This window comes from Heloderma suspectum, chromosome 5 (assembly GCF_057233095.1).
Source record: "Heloderma suspectum isolate Gila_16-S chromosome 5, 16-S_ref, whole genome shotgun sequence".
Taxonomy (NCBI): Eukaryota; Metazoa; Chordata; class Lepidosauria; order Squamata; family Helodermatidae; genus Heloderma; species Heloderma suspectum.
Window position 1 is genome coordinate 165,137,781 of NC_139462.1, and position 22,980 is coordinate 165,160,760.

General features: G+C 45.0%; 1 protein-coding gene across 1 annotated transcript in view; it reads right to left on the reverse strand.

Moving 5' to 3' along the window:
• Positions 1–22,980, reverse strand: part of LOC146344779 (collagen alpha-4(VI) chain-like) — a 134,385-nt gene that overhangs the window by 38,502 nt on the left and 72,903 nt on the right. Inside the window, exons 15-28 of the mRNA XM_084858185.1 lie at positions 22,764–22,909; positions 22,514–22,606; positions 18,829–18,882; positions 18,292–18,363; positions 17,116–17,142; positions 13,830–13,874; positions 13,401–13,454; positions 11,355–11,417; positions 9,590–9,655; positions 8,955–9,008; positions 7,407–7,442; positions 4,113–4,175; positions 3,064–3,126; positions 1,188–1,250 (exon numbers count right to left, since the gene is read on the reverse strand). Of these exons, the coding sequence (XP_084714311.1) occupies positions 1,188–1,250; positions 3,064–3,126; positions 4,113–4,175; positions 7,407–7,442; positions 8,955–9,008; positions 9,590–9,655; positions 11,355–11,417; positions 13,401–13,454; positions 13,830–13,874; positions 17,116–17,142; positions 18,292–18,363; positions 18,829–18,882; positions 22,514–22,606; positions 22,764–22,909 (899 nt within the window). The remainder of the gene's footprint in view (positions 1–1,187; positions 1,251–3,063; positions 3,127–4,112; positions 4,176–7,406; positions 7,443–8,954; positions 9,009–9,589; positions 9,656–11,354; positions 11,418–13,400; positions 13,455–13,829; positions 13,875–17,115; positions 17,143–18,291; positions 18,364–18,828; positions 18,883–22,513; positions 22,607–22,763; positions 22,910–22,980) is intronic.

The following is a 22,980-nucleotide window of genomic DNA, read 5'->3' on the forward strand; positions in this document are numbered from 1 at the left end:
GTGAAGCTAACCATTTCTCTCTACACTTGCAAAATCTGAGAAATATATCCCTCCTACCTCCCCATATTTATTTATTTGTTTCATTTCTTTATGGGAAAGGTGTTCAGCCTATGGTGAAAGACAAACAACAAGGGCAGCAAAGCAGATCTTCTGGGCCAAGGAGTTTCGCACACCAGGTGCCACAATCAAGAAGGCCTTTTCCCATGTTCCCACCAACCATGCTTCAGATGTTGGCAAGATGCACAGAAGGACCTCTCCTGCTGATCGCAGCGGGCAGGCAGAATTGTACAAGAGAAAATAGGTGTTTTTAAGTATCCTGGTCCCAAAGTGTTTACAACTTTAAAGGTAATAACCAGCACTTTGAATTGCACCCAGAAATGGACCAGCAGCCAGGGGGTTCAATATAAAACCGGAGTAACATGCTCCAAAGGCCTGACTCCAGCTGCATTTCGCAAAACCTATTTACAGCCTAATTACAACCTTGATTGATTGCTATACAGCAGGGGAGGGGAACCTTTTTCAGCATGGGGCTCGAATTGGTTTAGGGCAAGCATGTGCCAGCAGTGGGTGGGGCCACACCCCAAAATGGGAGGGGCCACTGCACTGCTGGCATGCACCCTCAACATGATTGCCCAGACCCCATTCACTCACACTCGTATGCACACTCACATATACATTCACACCCACTCACACATCACTCTTCCCCCTGCAGCAATCAGGCCTTTACAAAGCAACCATTAGTGGCAACAGGGGCTTTTTAAAAGTCTGACTGCAGCAGGGGAGGGGCAATTTTTCGAGGAAGAGTTACAGGGTTAGTTCTTCCCTCCCCACCAGCACTCTGCCCTCACCCCCCCCCTCCCCAAACTACACACACACACACCCATTGTAATTAGGCTTTGAAAAGCCTCCATTGTCACCAACGGAGACATTTTAAAAGTTTCACTTGTAGTGTGGGAGGGAGGAGGAGAAATCCCTTATCTTTGATTTCCTGTTGGAGATAAGGACAGGAGCCAGATGGGGAAATCCTGCAGGCCAAATTTGGCCCATGGCCTGGAGGTTCCCCATCCCTACTATACAAGACTACTGTTTATACTGTATTTATGCTAAACAAAATGAAGGCTGCCTTTTACTTCAAAAGACACCTGATCAAAAGCACAAAGGGTAGTAGTGAAATTAGGAATGCTTACCTTTTGCCCTATATGTCCTAGTTTCCCTACAGAGCCGGGTTCACCTTCGATTCCTGGACTACCCTCCAATCAGAAACACATATTGAAAGTCACATTAAGAAAAAAGCAGTTCCTGACTTCTATTCAGAGCACAAAATTGTTGGCAAAATTTTCATTTTCTGCTTCACAGCAAATGGCCTTCCTGACCACAGTACTTGCTGGCAGCCAGTTACATAGCTTTCATGTTTTCTTTGTAATCATATCCAGGTTTCCAGCTATTCTAAATCATGTCTGTTAAATCACTATACAGGAAGACACAGACAGACAGTCAGACAGACACAACTGGAACTGAATCCATTCATTTCTTCTAAAGATGTCATTCCATGTCTCATGAAATGGACAACATAATGCCCATGAGTTGTATTTGGTGGTACTTATCCAAGGAAATGAAATTCCAGGGGAGAAAGCCTTTTCAGAGAAAAGCTTTAGCGGTGCTCATAGGACTCAGAAGACTTAATGAGGACAGGATGAATGGTGGAGACTATCAGATGCTAACTTCCAGAACTCAGAAACCAAGGAGGCCGCCTTGTACACATTCACGCAAGCTTTTTAAAAAGGTGTAAGCTATTAATGGGCAACCTTCACTAGTATACAAAAAAGAAATACATTTATGATACTTGCAGAAGGCAAACATTATGAAATTATACATTTTCTTATTTTGCCTTACCCGTTCCTCTCATGGACTTCAGTTTATTCCCTGAAAATTCCCCATTCTATTAAATGCTGAGCAGCAGATAATGGGGCTGTTCACACCACATGCTAACCCACACTCAGGAGATGAGTGTGGGTTGTTGTGGAACCAAGGGTTGTTTGTTGCACTGTGCGTTAGCATGTTGTCTGAACCCAGGAAATATTCTGCAGGGTGGCTTGTTAACCACCCTGATAAGCTACCCAACAACAAACCATAGGTTCTCAAGGTGGCTTGTTCGAGAAAAATAAGCCACACTGCATGGTTAACAAGCCACCCTGTGGAAAATGTCCTAGGTTCAGACAACATGCTAACCCACAATTCAACAAACAACCCACGGTTCAACAACAACCCACACTCAACTACTGAGAGTAGGTTAGTGTGTTGTGCGAACCCAGTCAGTGTCTTGCATGCAAAAAGTCCACATAAATGACATGGAGTGTAACAAAGTCTATGGGACAAAGGAATTGTTGTTGTTGTTGTTGTTGTTGTTGTTATAGTGGATATGGGAAAGATTTCAAAGAGACTGTTTTCCAAAATCTGCTAAATCAACAGCCTGACAAAAAGTAGTAACAACATGGATTCAAAACAAATTGAATGAACTCTCCATGAGTATGCAGCAGTGTGGTATTTGAGCGGGGACACTGTCTCTTGTGAACCAAGAGCATTTTATACATGACTCCAAAAGTGGTTTGCTTTCTGCATTTGTACAGCAAATTTAAAATATGGATTGGCCAAAATGCACATTTAAATTACACATTAGCAAAATTCAGACTCAAAGGTAGTCTACATTAAAAACCTAGTGCAATTGTAAGCAAAACAAGGCTGTTCTAATACAAGTGTAGAGTATAGACTATAAAGCCCAAGATGTGATGAGACTTTGAGCAAAGTATTCATACACAAAAGTATTCATCCAGGGGCTCTAAACTAAGTGAGGCTAGCTGAAATTCAACAGGGCAGGCAGATTTCCATGGCACTGGCCCAGGAAGAGTTCCTCCTCCTGTGAGTTTTTGGTATGCTTAATAACTGCCTACCTTTCCTATCCTGTTTCAGTTTTATAAAGAGCAAGAAAAAAAACCCAGGAGGAACAGAATGTTGTAAGAGATGATGAAACACACTTAACAAAGCAAGACATATTTTAAGGCGTACTTGAGGGCCTTGCAAGCCTTGTAGTCCAATAGGTCCGGGTAGTCCTCTTTGGCCCGATGTACCCTGGTGACATAGGAGACAGATATGATGGTGAAGCATGAAGTACACCATATTTGTGTGGCGCAGTATCTAATTGTGTCCATGTGGTGGATGAAAAGAACAAACCAGAGACAGCAGCTTAAATGGGTTATTAAATTGGCCACAGCTTTATTAATTTTTGAATAGGACTGGCAGAGGCATAGGGCATGAATCCCGCCATCAGACAGCCTGACTGCTGTCCGATTTTCCCTCCTGGCTCACCTGCCAGGAGTGTTGGTGGTAGGTGGATGGGTCAAAGGCCTACCATGGCGCAGACCGCTAACGTGAACCCTTTCCCTCCATCCTGGATGTGGCACGCTTGCAGCCACCATGCTGGCCTGGCCTTGGTGACCCACCCACCCGGATCCCCTAAGGGGATCCCACTGCAGGGAAGCAGGGAGCCCAATCCCGCTCTCCCTCCCAAATTGATCCAGCCTAATGCCTATCATGCCCCGCAAAGTTGTGACATAAACAACTCTTTTATGAGCCAGACGGACCAGAGACGAAACTGCCTGCCGCTGCTCCCGTTTAGCTCATCTCCTCACTGCCACACCCCAGCCAAGCCAATCAGCCTTTCGATCGGCTCGGCGCTATCAGGCTGCAGGGAGGCACTGCTGCTGCTGCACAGGCTCCTGCCAGCTCCCTCCCTTTCCCACCACAGGACGTGCGCGCGCGCCCACAATGGCGGCTCCCCGGTAAGTGGGGAACTCAGTTTCTGCTAACATGTACACCAAGATCCAGATGCAGCCTGCGTGTAATGATTTAGGCTGATTCATGTACCCCCTCCAGTGCATAATGACTACACAGCCTGCAGAGAGCTGGTCAGATGGGCACCCAGTGCAATATGCTATGCAGAATTCAGCTGTGGCAAGCCATCACAAGCTACTCTAAACACTGGGTGTGCCATGAACTGTGTGTTATGCTTTTCCATGCGACATTAAGTACTCCTCTTCAATGTAACTTTATCTTACCTGTTGGCCTTGTGGCCCAGTTTCCCCAGGATAACCTGGTACCCCTTCATTTCCTGGCACACCCTGCCAAACCAAACAGAAAGAACTTTAAAAATGGACGTTTCCAAACACTGCCAACTTCCATTAAAAATTAATACATGCAATTCCTGCCAATGTGTGACTTGCAGAAACTTGTGATAACCCATAGTTAGCCACAACCTCATAACCTCTACACTACTTGCCTTCTCCCTACCATAGCCGTCCCCAACCCCCAGCTTTCCTGACTATTGGCTACCTAGGGCTGATGGGATTGAAGTCCAAAACATCTGGAGGGTGTCAAGGGTGCCTCTGAGCATAGGCAGTGGCAGAATAGCTCAGATTTCGAAGAGGAACCGCAAAACGTGAGGAAGGAATTTTCCCAGACTCTTCCAGACAGGGAGAGAGAGACTCCCCAGGTTTCAATAGTCCAGCTGGATGGAGAAGGCCTCTCTTCACACACCCCTGTGAGAGATAGCGAACAGGGAGAGGTGAGGCTTGGACAGCCTGAATTCTTAGATGCCAGGTGCAGATGCAGAGCCAAGAGAGAGATGGAAGGAGTGGAGCTTAGGTGATCTGTCTGACTGGCCCGGCAGGAACAGCTATGCGTAGAGACCTCACGAGATAGAGAGAGATCCCCACCCTACCCCTTAAGTTAGGGTAGCCTGCCCGCCTTTTCTCAAACAGTGGGCAACTTTCAACCTGGGTAGCTTCCCCTTGAACTCCCTGAAGGCTTTTCCTTTGTAGACTGTGAGTTACTGACAATTTGCATCTGTATGACCCATGGAAGTAAAGGATTAAAGAGCCGTGGATAGAAGCCTCTTGTCTGTGTTTTTGATTTGGCTTTTGAAGTTCAGCAGGGACAAGAAGGAATCCTGACAGCGTGCACCAGGCTGGGGAAGATTGCTCTAGCATGTCTGATAGTGTGGGGAGGAGACATTCATTCAACAGCAGTCTAGAACAGGGATGGACAGAAAGTAGATCTTCAAATGTCTTGGATGTCAACTCCCAGAAGCCGCGGCCTGCATGGCGAATGGTCAGAAATGCTGGAAGTTGAAGTCTAAAATATCTGGAGATCTACTTTCTGACCACCCCTGGTCTACACTAGAGCTGAGCCAGGGCAGGGAGTGCTTTTTGTGAACATTTTGGTAAGATCAAAAAGCATGAAGGCAACCGCTCTCCTTTGCCCTGCCACACACACAACTGGCAGCCACAGCAGCCATGACAGGCTGTGGCAGCAGCATTGCTGCAATCAGCACCACAAGGCTTGGAGCCGCCACTGTAATTTCCCACAATGCCCCCACAGTAGTATCACTGCTGGGCACTGTGGGAGGTTTAAAGGGCATCTCCAAGCTGCCTGGTGTGGAGGGCCCAGGGCAGGCGTTAACACAGTGGTGGGCCCTGCTCAGGTCCCGGTAGCTGCCCCAGGATGCTGCCTGCTGATTCTGGGTCTGGTTTAAGAGAAGATGGACTCTCCATTGATCAAAGGGCACCTTTATATTCATCATAGGTTGAGCAGCAGGGATGTGAAGGAGAGGACTTAAACACCATTGAGGGTGGGAGAGCTGAATCCTAGGTCTAATTTTGACTTTTGAAGCATGGAAATAGAAGAGGAAATTAATAGGAAAAGCTGTAATTTGAAAATGTTTATTGACACCTAAGGCCCTCATGAGAAGAGGTTTGGAAACAAAGCAAAGTAAGACTCAGCAGTGCTGACTAACAATAAACTCTGGATAAGGAGGCCACCCCCTGTAACATTTTAACATGTGTCTTTATGACCAGATCAGGAGAAGAACATTCAGATACATGTCAAAGCCTACAGGGCCCTCTAGAGCTCCTCAATAATATTATCGGCGTGTGGATGGTTTGCAAGGCCTTCTACAAAGGCGGCACTGTGCAAAAGCTGGAAGAGTCTGTTGGGGAAGGGATATGCCAAGATTCCGACTTAGGACAGGACACATCTGATTTTGAGGCCAAAGTCTCTTTATCCCATTTTTGAAAACTAAGAATTTAAAATGAGTCCTGCTGGATCAGACTAAAAGTAGGGCTGTCATGGGTGTCCAGTTGGTGCTCAAAGCTCGGTGGTTTCTTGCTGGCTTGGACCTCTGGATACCAGTCTGAGGATCCCCATGCTTGCCCAATTTAGTGTACACTGAGCTGGACAAGTGCAGGGATCCCTGAGCCCTCACTGATCCCCCATTTTGCGTAAAAATGGCGTCTTGGACTTTTATGGAATGGCCGATTTTGTGCAAATGGCGGCCGTAAAGAGCCCATTTATGCAAGATTACAAGCATTTACACCTGTAATGTATGCCAAGCCACCATTTTACACAAAATGGTGGCTTGGTGAGGGAATGGGAGGCCATGTGCCACTTGCCAGGCACCTGCAGACCGCCCAGCGGCTTGCCACATGTGGTGAGCAGGGTCAGGTGGCCAGCAGGTGTCTGGCAAGTAGCGTGTAAGGTGCGATGAGGTGAGTTCACCCATCCCTAACCAAAAGGTCCATGGAGTCCAGAATTCTGTAGTGCTTCCCACGGCAGCCAGCCAGCTACTTCCAAGAAGCCCACAGATAAGGCTTGGTGGCAAGAGCCCACCCCTGCTGTGGCTCCCAGAAACCGGGGTGCAAACGTAGGTGAGCATCCAAGGTAGACCAAAAAGGAGATAAATGTTTCTAGGTGCAGTAATAATAATGTTCCAGCATCCAGAGACATTTCTCTCCTTCTGGGGCTCCCAGAAACAGGTGTTTAGTGGCTTACTGCCCCTGAAAAAAACTAAGCTTCATATGATTATTTATTACATTTCTCCGCTTCCTCCAGTGTGGCCAGAGTGGCTCATAAGAACCTTATCATGTAGGGCTGTGGTCCCCCATGTTGTGTCCATGGATACTGCCCTTGGCGCCCACCAGGCTCCCTGCCCCTCCTGATTTTTATGTTATTTCTTAAGTTTGTTTTTAATTAAAAATAATAATTGACTGAGAGGCTGGCATGCTGCAAGCTGAAGGGCTGCCCTCCAGTGCCATCTCTCATTTGGGTTCAAAGGAGTGGTTTTGTGCTTTGGAGTTCAGACCACATTCTTCCTGCTCTAAAAAGCCTTGCCGAAAGTGCCGTTTAAAAACTGAAGCGAAACTGGAGGGTCATGATGTCATCTAAAGAACCCGTAAACAACTTTTTTATTGGGGAATGATGAGCGCACAATAAATGCCTCATGTAGAAAAGCTCAAAAGCACAGACTCAGCTCATAAAAATACATTCAGCAGCAGGAGAGCGCAGTGACTACTGACCTTTAAACCAGGAAGACCTCTGCGACCATCAGGACCCTAAAAAATGGGAAGGGACAGCTTCAACACCCCAAATTCAAACAAGTTCAAAAATAACGGCTTTATGTCTATGTGAAACATGTAGCTTACACCAGCCCGTTACAAGTCACTGGAGAGTGTTAGTCAGCAGCTCCAGCTCCACCAGTGGGACACTCAGTGCCTCGACTTCCTTAGAGCCTTTGTATGGATAGGCCCTGCATTTTGAACAGGCCCCACCCAAGAGTCAAACTGGCTTGCCTGCTTGCAGTGAAAGTAAATAAACGTATAGGAGAATAAGAAGCCAGTGGCAAGTGAAAGAGGACAATTGTTCTATATATTTTAAATTGTTTTATTGTGTGCTGTTTGGCTTTAATTTTTGTGAACCGCCCAGAGAGCTTCGGCTATTGGGCGGTATAGAAATGAAACAAACAAACAAATAAATAAATAAATTTCCTAAGGCTTCTAAAATAAGCTCCCAGATTGCAGTGGACTGCAAGTCCCAGCATCCCCAACCAAATGACTGCTGCGGCTGGGTGATGGGACTTGTAGTCCAACACTACCTGACAGCCCCACAGTTGGGAAGGGCTGCAAGTGGGCAATTAGTCCACAACTTCTTGATACATTAGCAAAAAAAAAGTTTTACCAGAGATCCAACTTTCTAGCCTCAGCGCCAAATGACCTTAATGCAGAAGCAGCAAAAACAAACAGGAAGGCACCATAGAGAGAAAAAGGGAGGTGACCTCCTGTCCTGCTGCACAGAAAAAAGGTTAATGCTTAATAAACCTTTCCCTGTGCACCTAGCAGTCTCCTACCTTTTTCATCCTACCTAATTACCTTTACCTGATTTTTAGTGTTTTTTTAAAAGACATTATCTATTATTATTATTATTATTATTATTATTATTATTATTATTCATTTATTACATTTCTCTACCATCTAATAGCCAAAGCCCTCTGGGTGGTTCACAACAATTGAAACCATAAAATACAAGATGATAAAATACAATATAAGAAAGTAAAAGTTTAAAACTACAGCATAGAAATAAAAATAATAACCAAATAGAACTTAGCGGCAGTACAAAGATTTAAAATACAATACCAGATTGAAAACAGAAACTGAAAAACTAAAATGCCTGGAAAAATAAAAAGGTCTTCACCTGGCATCGAAAAGAGTACAGTGTAGGGTGCCACAGCAGAAAAGGCCCTCTTCTTAGTAGACCCCCACACACCACACTTCCTCTGGTGGGGGCTCCCAGAGAAGGTCCTCTGAAGTTGATCTTAGGCTCCACGCAGGTGTATATGAGAGGGAATGATCCTTCAAGTGACCTGGCCACAAGCCATTTAGAGCTTTGAATGTTAATAACAACACTTTGAATTGGGCCAGGAAATGGACTGCAGATGGAAAAGTATTGGCATAATATGACCACATTGGCCAGTCCTCATTAACAAAGACATTACATTGGAGGAAGGGAAGACCTTGCTACTGTAAACCCAGACACAGCATTTACTTCCTTGCTATTACAACTGCGCTTACATTTGCACCCTCCTCTCCTGTTTCTCCTTGTACGCCATCGGCTCCAGGTTCCCCCTGCAAAGCACAGTGAGATTACTGAATTACTTTTCGGTCTTTCCCATACTCCAGGATCAGAGCTATGTCATGAACTCTGACATGTAATTCAAGAAACACACACTCATCCAACACTCAAAATACAACACCACTTTGTTAGCATCTGTGTTGCAATCAACTGTATCAAAAATATACCTATTAACCATACCTAATTTAAAGACAATAGAGACCTGCTGAGTTTCAAATTCTTAGTACGTTGCCGAAAGCATCTTATTCTATTTGTGTTCAACTGACCTTGCAGATATGCCAAAATCCACAGGGATCAATGGAACATCATGCTCATGTGCTTTGCCGCTCTCCGGCAATCGGGGTCAGATTGCAACATATCAGATCCAAGCTCTTTTTGCTTCTGATGCAAAGTTATGAGTGCCAAAATGAATATTATTATTATTATTAATAATAATAATAATAATAAATAAAAAAACAAGAAATAAATCCCTGATTCACTATAAGAAGGTGATGACATTCAGTCTTGCAAAAATATGCACTTCTCTTTTCAGAAATGCTTCATTTTCCTTAATGATTTCTAGATGCTTGGTTACCTGCCGCCCTGCGTTTCCTCTTTTACCCGGAGCACCAAAGACATCGTTGTCAATTCCAGGAACCCCCTGAAAAAACAAAAAACAAATTCTTGAGTATTTGCAGAGACCTCTGATTGGCTAGCACAGCTGAAAAAATGGGCCGCAGAAATAGGATCGACAGTAGTTTTAGTTGAAATGTAGGCCCTCCACCATCCAAAACTACAAAGGCTTTCCCTGAAGCAACAGAAGGAAATCATCTTGGTAGGCAATGAACTCGAGCATGCAATCCAAGTGGGTGGCCGGCCTAATGATAGGAAGGTATAATTTCACAGGGCAATAAGGTAACTGGTCAGATACTGAGAAAGATTTCAGTCAAAAATATTGTCTTCCTCATACAATACCTTTTAGAAAAATACAGCTGCGCTCTGCACTAGAAGAACACCAGTGTCCAGTTTCTCTTGACCTCCAGCAAGGGGCTAGATAAAATGGCCCCCTTGGAGCATCAGCTTGCCATATGCATGTGTACACTGGACAGGCAGTACTATCTTGGGGTCCAGTCACAACAGAGTTTAGGCGAAACAGTCTCTTACAAGCCAGCCAGGTGAGACCTGGAAACCATCAGTTCTGTGAGCAGCTGCCCCACCTGCTGAGCAGTAGTAACTCGGACAATTTCTTGGCAGTGAAGTATTCTCAGGTGCATTGGATCCTCCTGAACAGGAAGGGCTATTAAGGGGCTCCTCTTTGGGCTGGGACGTGGCCTGCACCACAAGGTCTCCCTGGCCCTGGTATGTTCCTGTGTGTTCTTCAGCTTCGCCCTTCGGCCCTGACTTCTGGCTTCTCCCTTTGGGCCTGACTTCTGGTCCTTGCCCCTCGGCACTCACTTCCTGGCTCACTCCTTGATTTTGATTCTTGGCTCAGTCCCTTGGCTCTGACTCCCTTGCTCAAATCCTGGCTCCCAGCTTGCCTCCAATTACAGTGATGAAGGGGCAACATGAGTAGAAATGGGCTACAGTGCCACACCTTTAGCCATGCCCCTATAATCATGCAGGGCATGCTTGCTTCCCCATGATCTAGTGTGACTTCTGCAGTGGTGTGTGTGCTGTTCTACTCTTGCAGGCTCCCTGTGCAATTAAGAACCTTGGAAAATCAGGGTTCTTAACCACGTGGGAAACCTCCATGGGCAGAAAAGGCTCCCCACTGCAGAAATTACACTGGAACACAGGAAAGCTGCACAGCGATGGGGCCAGGGATAAAGGCATGGCCCCATAGACCTACTCATGTTGCCCTCTCACTGCTGGAATGCCTGGATAGGACTACAGAAAAACAGTGGTATAGTGGTAAATGTTGACTGCAGACACTTATCATGACAGTCCTCATTGCTACACCTACACACACACACACACACACACACGAGAGTCCAAAAGGTCAGGCCACTATGTTGACCCATATCAACAAACCAGTTTTTATCTACATTCTCCACCAGGAGCAGGTATTCTGACCAAGTCAGACCAAAATACTTTTCCTCACAACAGGGAGCAATATATTGTTGCTGGGAAAATTCATACCACCGCCATGGCCACCACCGCTGCCACCAGCTACTGTGATTATTGCAGCTAAGCACTGAGCAAACACGGAAGTGGCAGATGATGTCAGCATTCGTACTAATCAAAAAGTGCAGGTGCTGCGTCCCTGTGAGCCCCGGCTCCACTACAACACTGCAGAAAACACTACTTCTGATTACTAACATACTCTTTGATTTAAAAAAGAAACAGCCACCATTACTCACATTGTCTCCTCTTATCCCAAGTTGTCCACGCTCACCTGGCTCTCCTCTGGGGCCTTCTCTACCCTTCAACAACGAAGAAAAGACAAGCAGCAGTTCAGATATCATGCACTGCCTCACATTATATCCAGTACAAATCTTTACATTCTCAGATCTCATCCTAGAATTATTACGGCTGGTGGCCACAACCCAACAGAGATAAGCATGCTTCTGTTTGCTTGTTGCAATGTGTGTGTCTATGTACGTATGGGGGGGGCGTTTAAGCATATTTAACTCTTTAACGCATTGTGGCAGATGTGTTTGATGACCTTTGATAAATGCTGATTGGTAGCAGTCAGCCCCTATATGTAAACATTGGGTTGTATCTGACGTTAGTCCCACTTACAGTACACCCATTAAAATGAATGGGACCTAAGTTAGACATGTCTAAGTTAGGCCCCATTCATATTAATGGGTCTACTCTAAGTGGGACTAACATCGGATACAACCCAATGAATCTATCCATTTCAAACTTTAATCATTAAGCAATTCACAGCAGTTTCCATTTCCAAAGGGTTGATTTTGCCTACAAGACAATATAGAGGTTACAGTGGCTTCCAGCTGCTGTTACTTCAAATAAAGGTTTGATGCCATCTATTTATAAAATCCTTCAAATACCATTATTGGATGACAAGCCATCCTATGTGCAGGCATGGGAGACTCACTTAGGTGAGTCTTTGGAAGAAGATGATTGGCAGTGTATTTGGACTTCTTTTACATCTTTATCAATCAACGCTAATATAAAGAAAGCACAATAGAAAGTTCTGAGTAGGTGGTACATTACTCCTGGAAAGCTTCACCTAATACATCCAAATTATAGCCAATATTGTTGGAAAGGGTGTGGTCACATTGGTTTATGCGTTCATCCTTGGTGGGAATGTTCTACGGTGCTGGAGTTTTGGAACATGGCTGCTGATTAGTGTCAGGAATTTCTTCGCATTAGACTACTGGTAATTCCTAAAGCAATGCTACTTCATCTTTTTGAACATAATGGTCCTGGATTCCTACATAAAGACCTTCTTAAGCAATTGTATAAAGTTGCAAAGTTATGTACAGCATGTAACTGGAAGTCTCCAAAGCAGCCAACTAAAAAGCAGTGGATGAATAAAATTTGGGAGACTATGAGTATATATAGACTTACTCAGCAAGTGCAGTAAGCAAGGAATCCTGACTTGAAGAATGATACCATGGTTTCCATTCATTTTCTTTGCTGAGGCACCACAAATATTTGATAAAGTTCCAACAAAGTACAGTTGCCTATATATTTTTTCTGATTAATATGCACAAACACACAAAATGACATACACTTGCACATGTTCCTTTTATAAGTTGTAGAACTTGTATTTTTACTTTCATTAGGTATTTTGCTCCTACTTAGGCCTTTTTATTGTAGATGTTCCATAAGCATATCAGTTATAGACTAAGATTGATAATTAGAGAGCTACTTTGTTTCTTTGGGGCGCAATCCTAACTAGATAGGCAGCTGCCTCCGACCTCCGATCCAAAGCAAGGCAGGAGAGGCAGAGGGGGATCATTCCCTCCGCACCTCTCCTGGCTTGCTCTTTTTCGCTAGACAGCCGTTTTCAGCTGTCTAGAGGCGGGGAGCAGTAACCGGGAAGGAAGCTGCCATACGACACATAGGATATGTTGTACACGCAGCTCCACCCTCCCCTCCCCGCCCCGGAACGCCCCCCAGCCCTGCCCCTTTTTAGCCGCTCCGCGCTCATCTTCTGAGCGCAGAGGACGAGGCTTCTCCATGCTGCCTCCGAGGCAGCACGGATGAGGGGGGAGGTCAGAGTTCCGGGAACTGACCTCAGAGCGCGGGCTCCAAGGTCAGTTCCCGGAAAGGAGCATATCCTATGGCCATCTAGACAGTGTGCAGTGGCCATAGGATTGCTCCCTTAGTGATCTGATGCATGATTATGTACATACTTCTTTTTGTTGCCTTTATTTTGTTAACCTTATTTCAAAATATAATACAAAAATTAGGGGGGTAAGAACTAGTGTTACCCTTCGACCTGAGCTGCCCTGTTGTCCAGCTGATCCAGGAGATCCTCGTTGGCCCTAAATCCCCAAAATAAAAGGAAAACAAGAAGAGCATGCTTGGTTTCAAATAAACACAACTCAGTGATCTTGCAGAATATGCCTCCCACAGCAGTCATTCTCATACAAAGCCTCCAGTCTTTCAGAAGACAAAGACAGGCCTATTTTGAAGACATCTGGAGAATTTTTCTGAGTCTGGTCTTCTCTTTAAGCAATTTTGAAACATTCACAAGATTTTTAATATTTGAGCAGATTACTGAGTCTATTTTAGCTGTTTTGTAACATGCTGTTGTTGGATTCTGCATTTCTTTCAAAGCCATGCACTCTTTTGGTCCATCTCAGAAAGTGGGCTATACATGAAAATCATCTCCATCAAAATGTATGGTAAAATGGTACCTCCTGTCCATCAATGCTGTCAAGCCCAATATCACCATCTTCACCCTATTGAAACAATACAAAAATAAGGATTATTATGACAGTCTTTTGGAGCGCTGTTTCTGGCACATTTCTGCTGAGATGATATATGACCATGCTTTCTGCAGGACTGGCCCTACCATTAAGTAAAATGACACAACCACTTCAGGCAGCAGAGGCTGAGGGGCGGTGGCAGCAGTCCCCCAGGCTGTTCTTCCTGAGCCCCCTAGCCACTCCCCTCTCTTGGAGGAGACAGTTGTGTGTGCCGCATGGCTTGTAATGCACTCCTAAGCTAGCCTGCTGCCTTCAGGTGTGGTAGAGAATGCTATCCCATTGCTAGTGTTGAAGAAAGTTTCAGCCGCCAGTCCAGTCAGTTCGTGTATGTGGAATGGAGGGGGAGGGGTTGCCATCTTGTGCTTGCCTCATGCAGCAGAATATCTTGTACTGATCCTGTCTCTCCATCTATGGTTAAACACCCATCGTTCTTCAAGCAGCCATCTGGCAAACCATTGCCAACGGCCAACACTTTCTCAGACCACCAGGAGGATTGTTTGCAAACAGTATTTAGCTCAGTGGTCGAGCACCTGCTTTGCATGCCAAAGGTCCCAGGTTCAGTCCCTGGATCTCTAGGTAGGGCTGAGAACATTCCATGCCTGAAACCCTGGAGAGCCACTGCCCATCAGAGTACACCATACTGAGCTAGATGGACGACCAAGGGTCTGACTTGGTAGCTTCCTAGTATGAGAGAAGTCCACACCTAATCATTGTTGTATTAGCCAAACCATATCCAAAACCACTTCCTATAATTCAAAACCCCATTTGTCATACAACCTTGGCTTCTCTTTCACAAGGCAGTACTAATGCAGAGGTGGAGGACCAATTAAGATGGTCCGCTCCCGAAGGCTGATGGATCCATTGTGATTCCAAAATGCCTTGGGGGGTTTCTTGGCTGGTGGTCTCTGTGTGGAATGACGATCTGACCAGGGTTATTGACACGGTCACTCCTAGATGTCCTCTCCTACCCGCTTCCAAACAAGCTCCATGGTTTACAGAAGAACTGAAGGAGCTGAAGCGGCAAGGACGACGACTAGAGTGCCGATGGTGGAAAACGCGACTTGAATCCGATAAGACATGTCATAGGGATCATTTGAAGACCTATGAGGTGGCGATACGTGCAGTGAAGAGAGCTTTCTGCTCTGAACATATTGTGTCTGCAAACTTGTGCCCAGCTGAGCTGTTCAGTGTGGTTAGGGAGCTGAGTCAGCTCCCCCACACACACACACACTGAATCTGATCTTAGAGCCTTCAGTAGGTTGCTGTGACACCTTTAATTAGTTTTTCGCAGATAAAATCTCCCAGGTATGAGCCGACTTGGACACTGTCGTGGGGACAGAAATCAACAGTGGAGTGTCCAGCAACTCTGCTCGCACAATTAAACTGGGTCATTTTCAGCTTGTGACTCATGATGATATGGGCAAGCTGCTTCGTTTGGTCAAAAAGGCAACTTGCCCTCTTGATCCCTGCCCATCCTGGCTTGTAATCCAGGGAGGGGAGAGGGTAAAGCAATTTTTGCTGAATATTATTAATGCCTCCCTAAGGGAAGGTAATTTTCCATCATGTCTAAAAGAAGCAATTGTTAGACCACTTCTGAAGAAGCCTTCCCTTGACCCCCTAGACTTCAATAATTATAGGCCAGTAAGTAATCTACTATTTTTGGACAAGGTAATCGAGAAGGCAGTGTCTATTCAACTCCAAGCAGTCTTGGATGAAACTGATTATCTGGACCCATTTCAAACAAGCTTCAGGGCGCGCTATGGAGTTGAGACTGCTATGGTCGCCTTGATGGATGATCTTTGCCTGGGAATTGATAGGGGGAGTGCATCCCTGTTGATTCTTTTGGATCTCTCAGCAGCTTTCGATACCATCAACCATGGTATCCTTCTGGATCGCTTGAGGGAGTTGGGGGTTGGGGGCACTGCTCTGCAGTGGTTCTGCTCCTTTCTCTCAGATGACGGTTCCAGATGATGTTGCTTGGGGATAGTTGTTCCTCAAAAAAGGAACTATTATGTGGAGTCCCTCAGGGCTCCATTCTATCCCCAGTGCTGTTCAATATCTACATGAAACTGCTGGGAGAGATCATCAGGAGGTTTGGGGCTGAGTGTTATCAGTATGCTGATGACACCCAAAACTATTTCTCCTGAACATCTTTAACCAAGGTATGACTCCTCTGAATGACTGCCTGAAGTCAGTAATGGGCTGGATGAGGGAGAACAAGCTGAAACTGAACCCAGGCAAGACAGAGGTGCTCATCGTGAAGGGTCCTAATTCAGGTATTGAGGTATGTCAACCAGTTCTGGATGGGGTCACACTCTCCCTGAAGGAGCAAGTTCATAGCTTGGGGGTGCTTCTTGACCCAACCCTTCTCCTGGTACTCCAGGTGGAGGCAACAGTGAGAAGTGCCTGTTATCACCTTCAGCTGATACGCCAGCTATGCCCATTCCCAGAACATATGGACCTGGTAACAACGGTGCACACACTGGTAACCGCTAAGGCTTGATTTCTGCAATGCGCTGTACTTGGGGCTGCCTTTACATTTAGTTCGGAAACAGCCAGGTTGGTCTCTGGGACATCCTGTGGAGACCATATTACACCAGTTTAAATTTTTTTACACTGGCTGCCAATTTGTTTCCGAGCGAAATATAACGTGCTGGTTCTTACCTTTAAAGACTTTCATGGTCTAGGTCCAAGGTACCTTAGGGAGCGCCTTCTCCCCTACGTCCCAGTCCACCACCTAAGGTCCTCTGAGGGCTCTCTGCTGCAGCTGCCTAATGTGAGAAGAGAGTTCTTCTTTGCCGCCCCTCAGTTGTGGCATGGCCTGCCGGTTGAAATGCGCCTGCTGACCTCGTTGAAGGATTTTAGGCAGGCGTTAAAGACTTTATTCTTCCAGCAGGCCATCCCTGTTTAGAACTCGCGTTCCTTTTGCTGGCTCTTGTATACTGTTTTTAAGCTGTGTTGTTTTAAGCTGTGTTTTACTGTTGGATTTTTAAAAAAATTGTTTTTAGCTCAAAGTTGTTTTTAGTTATATGTTGTTTGTCCATATGTTTTATGCAAATGGTTTTTTAAACTTTGTATATTGTATTTTAATGTTTTAACTTTTGTAAACCGCCCAGAGAGCTTCAGCTACGGGGCGGTATAGAAATATATAATAATGATGATGAAGATGGCTAAAGTGAGAGGCGTTTTTTCCCATTTTTAAAAGATTGCATACCTTGTTTCCTCGATAGCCTCTTGCTCCCTGAAATTTAAAAGAGACACGCTTTTAAAGCAAACTCCTTATGCCCCAGTATCATTGCTTGCAGTGCAAGAACTGAGTCCATCCCTAACAGTAGCTCAGCCCATGGTGGCAACCTGGCAGTGGCTTTCCATCCATCACTGCTCATGGAACCAAAACAGGAACCAATGAACCTTTACCCCCCACCCCCACTCACTCACCCAACACAACCACCACTAGATCTCTATTAACCTTCACCATGGACTTCTGATGTGTATATACCCCTTACATGAGAGGAGGGTATATTGCGCTTGAGGCTCAGTGCTCAGAGACAAACTGACAAGCACAAGTCCTAGGTGAGAGAGAGAGAGAGGATGGTGATATTGATAATTTTATGCTTTGAGCAAAGAAGGGAAATGATGGGAGGAATATTGACTTATCCTCTTGATAAGCCACACTCAGAAATACAGGTGAGTGTGCAAACATTTGCAAACAGGGGAGAAGGGAAGGGGGTTGAAGGAGGGATACAGCCGTATTCTCAGAAGCTGAAAATACTATGCCATTGCACTCAAAGGATGCAAAGCAAAGAACTTTTATGTATCCATAATGGGTGTGAGAGAAACCAACAAAACAGAAAATAAGAAGGTATCCAGATCTAGATTCCATGCAGTCTTCTAGTGATATTTGCACATGATGGTCTGCACATCATATATCAGTTTGCAGTTCTTGGTCCAGAAGGTCTTTCATAACAACTCATGTCTCATTGAAGAGGTATGCGCTTTTGAACAACTGTGCCAGGCAGAGCCTTTTATCATGAATTTACACCCATTCAGCTAGACTCCTTGTTCATTTTGTTTCACTTCATTTTCTTTAGCAGAAGCGAATGGTTCATCATTCCCACTTCATGTCCTCACCTCACCATTGTCACTCTCTTTGCTTAGCAAGCTCCACTGCATTTATTTGGATAGATGTATGGATAGAGTATGGATATATGGGCATAGAGGTACAAATTCTATATTCATGGGGGTGGGGGGATATCTGAACCTATGCATGCTGGAACCGCACAAAGTTGCATACCAAGACGGTGAGGCACAAAAAAGGAAAGGAAATAAAATGTGACAAGACCATTGATCTGGATGCGCCCTGAGGAAAACAGTGCTTCAAGGCACTTGCCTTTGAACCCCTTGCACCAGCACACCCAGCTTCTCCTCGTGTCCCATTGACACCTGGTGGACCTCGGTCTCCCTAATGAAGAAAGAGAGATTGGAAAACGCCATTCATTAAGCATGACCACTACATCAGGGTGGCTGGCTCTTGGCTTTGAAGAGGTTCAGGACGGTTGTGGTGTCTTCTGCCACTATAAGGGTGCTTCCTGGTGAATGGCTCCTAACGCTGCCACTTAACAGACATTGTCCAGCTAGCCACCCTTTCCCTCCTTAATGGATTTTTTACACAACAGCAGATGCCAGGGGGTCTAGAGACTGCCAGACAAGGCTTGGGAGGTTGCACGTTTTATATCGTTGGTATATATGATGATAGCCACCCTGGAGGCCCCCTTCTTATGACAGCAAGGCAGGAGATAAATGCTGAATAAATAAATCCTCCACATTCAGAATGTTATAAAAACCATAGTGCAGATTTCCAGGGACAGATCCAGACTGTTCTCTTTAAGGTGATTGGGATGTTGTTTCTGTACCATCTGTTACTTACAGATCCTCCTTCTTCACCAGGGTGGCCCGGATATCCTTGAAAGCCTGTGCTTCCCTGAAAGATACCAATAGGGAGAAATTAAATTTAATTCAATATTGTTGCTTCTTATAAATAACAGAGCTCCTTTGCGCTTATTTTAAAGAGCTGAGGTGAGATCTGTTACATGGTGAAACAAATGGTTTCTGTTTTATTTGGATTTTACATTTCATACACCTGCAAAATAAAGATAACATGAAATGCCACATGAACTCAGTAATAAAAATATTTTTGGTAGAGTGGGGAACTATCAATATTACAATATATGCACTTAGTGGTGCACTCACATAGGGCTAAACGGAATGGAACAACTTTACAAAATTAGGAAGCAGGAACAAGAGAGGTTCTGGTAAGTAAGCCCCTGCTACTGTCAAAATGCACAATGGTGTAAAGGATTAAAGAAAGTAGAAATGTTCTAATGTTCTGAACCAATGGATTCCACATTTATTGGAATTTGCGAGGAAAATTTGAATTTGCAAGGAATTCTTGTTTACAGAGAATAAGCTACCAAGGATAGGAAAATATGGTAGACCTCTTTTCTACATTTTATGGTGCCTGGCTAAGAACCTTTACAGATATGCTATGGGAGTGCGGGTAAACAGAAACAATACTGTCTGAAAATAATAATGAAATAAATGGTCCAGATAGAGATAGATAGATGATAGATAGATAGATGATAGATAGATAGATAGATAGATAGATAGATAGATAGATAGATAGATGATAGATAGAGCATAGGAAGCTGCCTTATACTGAGTCAGACCTTTGGTCCATCTAGCCCAGTATTGTTGACACTGATTGGCAGCAGCTCTCTGGGGTTTCTGCCAGGATTCTTTCCTAGCCCTACCTGGAGATGCTGGGGATTGAACTGGATTTTTTGCAAAGTGTGGGCTAAATCCCATCATAAGTCCTACTTAAAGCAGACCCACTGAAATGAATGGGACTTAAGTTGGATTTTACCCATGTGCTCTACCACTGAGCTACAGCCCTTCCCTTTTCCTTGTTACAGACATCATCACTTCCTCAATAAATTACTTCTTACACCAAACCAAGGTAAACACACTATCAGAACGGTTCTGTTCTGGGTACTGGATGGCCATTCATGACCAATGTGTGGGAGAGAGGGGTGGGTGAAAACGGAGGGTGTCGCAGCCCATAGAAGCGCGGCTGCATGCTTGTTGTTGACCTCACTGCCTTTCTTCTTATCTGGCTGGTTTAATGCTGGGTGATGGGAGGAGGGGGAACCAAGGCATCCACTAATATGCTTGGTCGACGGGTTTAAAGCAGGCCTGATCCAGTAGAAGGTCAATATGCATTTTGCCTTCCCCACCCACTTAGCCATTACTTTCAGCTTAAAGGGTGACTATTTTCCTTTGCTATGGACTTCAGCTGGTCACCAGTTGATAGAATTTTGCCAGGCCTCCCAACTGGCAAGCATGGGCCCTTTTTCACAGCAAAGTAATCTGTCTTATTTGTGCATTGGTTAGTCAGTTGGTTGAAGGGAATATGTTACATTGCTGTTCATAATGTTGCTTGAGCATTGGGCAAGGACAACTTTAGGGAAATAAGTGAGTGGTGAACTCTTTGGAAGCCCCCTTAAGTAAGGGCCCACAGTTTATCCTCCACTTCAGGGACTGGCTCCCAGCTGCATTCCTAGATTTGTGGCTACAGACACCATGAACAGTTCACACCATCTACTCTTTTCAGCTTCACTTCCTCCCTGGTTGGCTTTGTAGGATAGCTGGATTTTCCCTTTTAACACTCAACTTCAGTGTGTCCCTGCTCAGTTTACAACAAATTCTTGGGAGCTTGATTAAACTTTATTAAACAATCAAGATGTGGCATGTTTTCAACACAGCCCAGTGTGTGGCAAGCCATTCTTTCTTTCCCCTTTGTAGATTAGAGGAGGCACAGGCACCAAGAACTTCCCACAGAGGGCTGCATAACTACTCAGTGAATCATGTTTTGTTTCATTTTCAAGCTGTAAAAGTTAACAAGGAACTCTGACTGGTGAACACTCATGGGATACTTGGAATGACAAAAGATTTATGTCTAACAAAGCTGTGGGGTTTATTGCACATTTGAGATTTGGAGAATTTCATACATTTCCGTTAAACTTTATACAAGTAACTGGAGAAATCACAGAAAATTGGTTTGTATCCATTTTCTGTTTGTCCCTTACTTCTTTTTCCAGTTAAGCATACTACATTCAGGGGATTTCTACACCAGCCTAGAATCCTGCATTTAAAATGGGTCTTTCCACTTCCGTTTTAAATGCAGGATTAAAACTGACTCCCTTTACATGCGCTTCCTTCTCTGTAGATGGCCGTTCCCACAGCGTTGTTTCCTTGAAGAGGCATTACGCACGCTCCAGGTTCAGCAATACTTGCTCCTGCATTCCTGCCTCTTTCCGTCCCCTTACACATTAGTGGTGGATGGGGACTGACATGCGGACAACCCCCCCCATCTCCCCAGGCCCCACCTCCCTGTTCCATGCTTTTGGCCAGTCCCTGCCGCTCAGCCCTTCTGCTGCTCCTCTGCTCTGCCGCCCCTCCTCGCTGCTGCTCTGCCACTCTGGCACTCTACTGCTCTGCCATTCTGCCACTCAGCCGTTCTGCCGCTCTGTTTTGAACAGGCAGGCTGAAAATGGCGAGGAGAGGAGCCAAAATGGCTCAGGTGCAGGAAGGCTGAACGCTCATCAGACCTTCATCGCCACCTTCAACATCATGGCCACGCCTCCAACAATCACACTCGGCGCTTCATTCATGCTAGGGGAGAAATACACAGGGAGGACATGGCGTTCCATTTGCGCATATCTGGAAAAATAGCCCCTTTTTTCCGTTTGAGGAAAACACGGGATAGGTGGGAGGAAATACTGGAATAATGACTGGACAACAATGACGTAATGTAATGGACCCGCACAATTCAGTGAGTGAGCAACCATGAATGTGCAATAAACTTGAAGTGTAGAGTTCCCCTCAGATCATGGCTACTAAGTGGTGTTTGGTGTACTGCTTACTGTTCCTTTCATGCCTAGTTCTGTCTTTGTTCAGTTTCTAAAACAAATGATAGAATTCATTTCCTGTTTGAAATCATCGGGCAACGAAGCATGTCATAAACTGTCTTGCTACTAAGCAAGTTTGGGTCTAGTCAGAGCCTGGGTGGAAGATGATTTCTGCTATGTACCCTGTGTTTGCCTTTTGAGGTCTATTGAAGAAAGCAGAGAGAGAGAGAGAGAGAGAGAGAGAGAGAGAGAGAGCGCTTAATGGTGCAATCCTATGCATGTCTAGACAGAAAAAAAAGTCCTACAACTCCCAGCATTCCCCAGCCAGCCATGCTAGCTAAGGAATGCTGGGAGTTGTAGGACTTTTTTCTGCCTAAACATGCATAGGACTGCACCCTTAGTGATTTCTCCACATCTGTTAGGGGAGAGCAGGCTATGTCACAAAATCCTGGCGCCTCATTACTTCCTCTATTGGCAGAGAAAATCAGCATTGCACAAGGTCTCTCTGCTCCAAGAGATATTAAGTAGTGTTTGTATCCAATATGGTGTCTTTGTTTGTCAAAGCACACTTCATCCCCTCTTGCAATGTCCCAGTGCGGTTTGGGAATCACTCCCCAAACAAGTGTCACCCTTCTCTAATCTTACCTTCCCTCCAGCATACCCAGGAATACCCCGAATTCCATCTTGCCCAAAACATTTGCAGCAAACACGGCAGCATTCTCGTTCGGCAATCGTGTCCTGCAAAATAATAAATCATAAAATAGTAGGGTTGGAAGGGGTCTACAAGACCATCTACAAGACCCTGAATGACAGCCAATCATTGTTAATGCATTCATCATTATGAACTGAGAAGGTGTCCCTTCCTTTTTCTTCCTTCTTTCATGAATAGACTTACAAAGGCTCTCCATAATATGCCCGGGAGTTCTGGGTTTCCAATGTGCAAAGGTTCCCGATATCCAAATCCTCGACCAAATTCAATTTCCTGCAGTTCATGAAATTCCCGAAAGTTTTCCAGTCCAACTATTAAAAATGCATTGAGCCCTGAAAAAGAATAAAATGTTAAAACTATTTACTTGTTTTTTCTAAAGCAGACATTTTTCATATATTTTTAA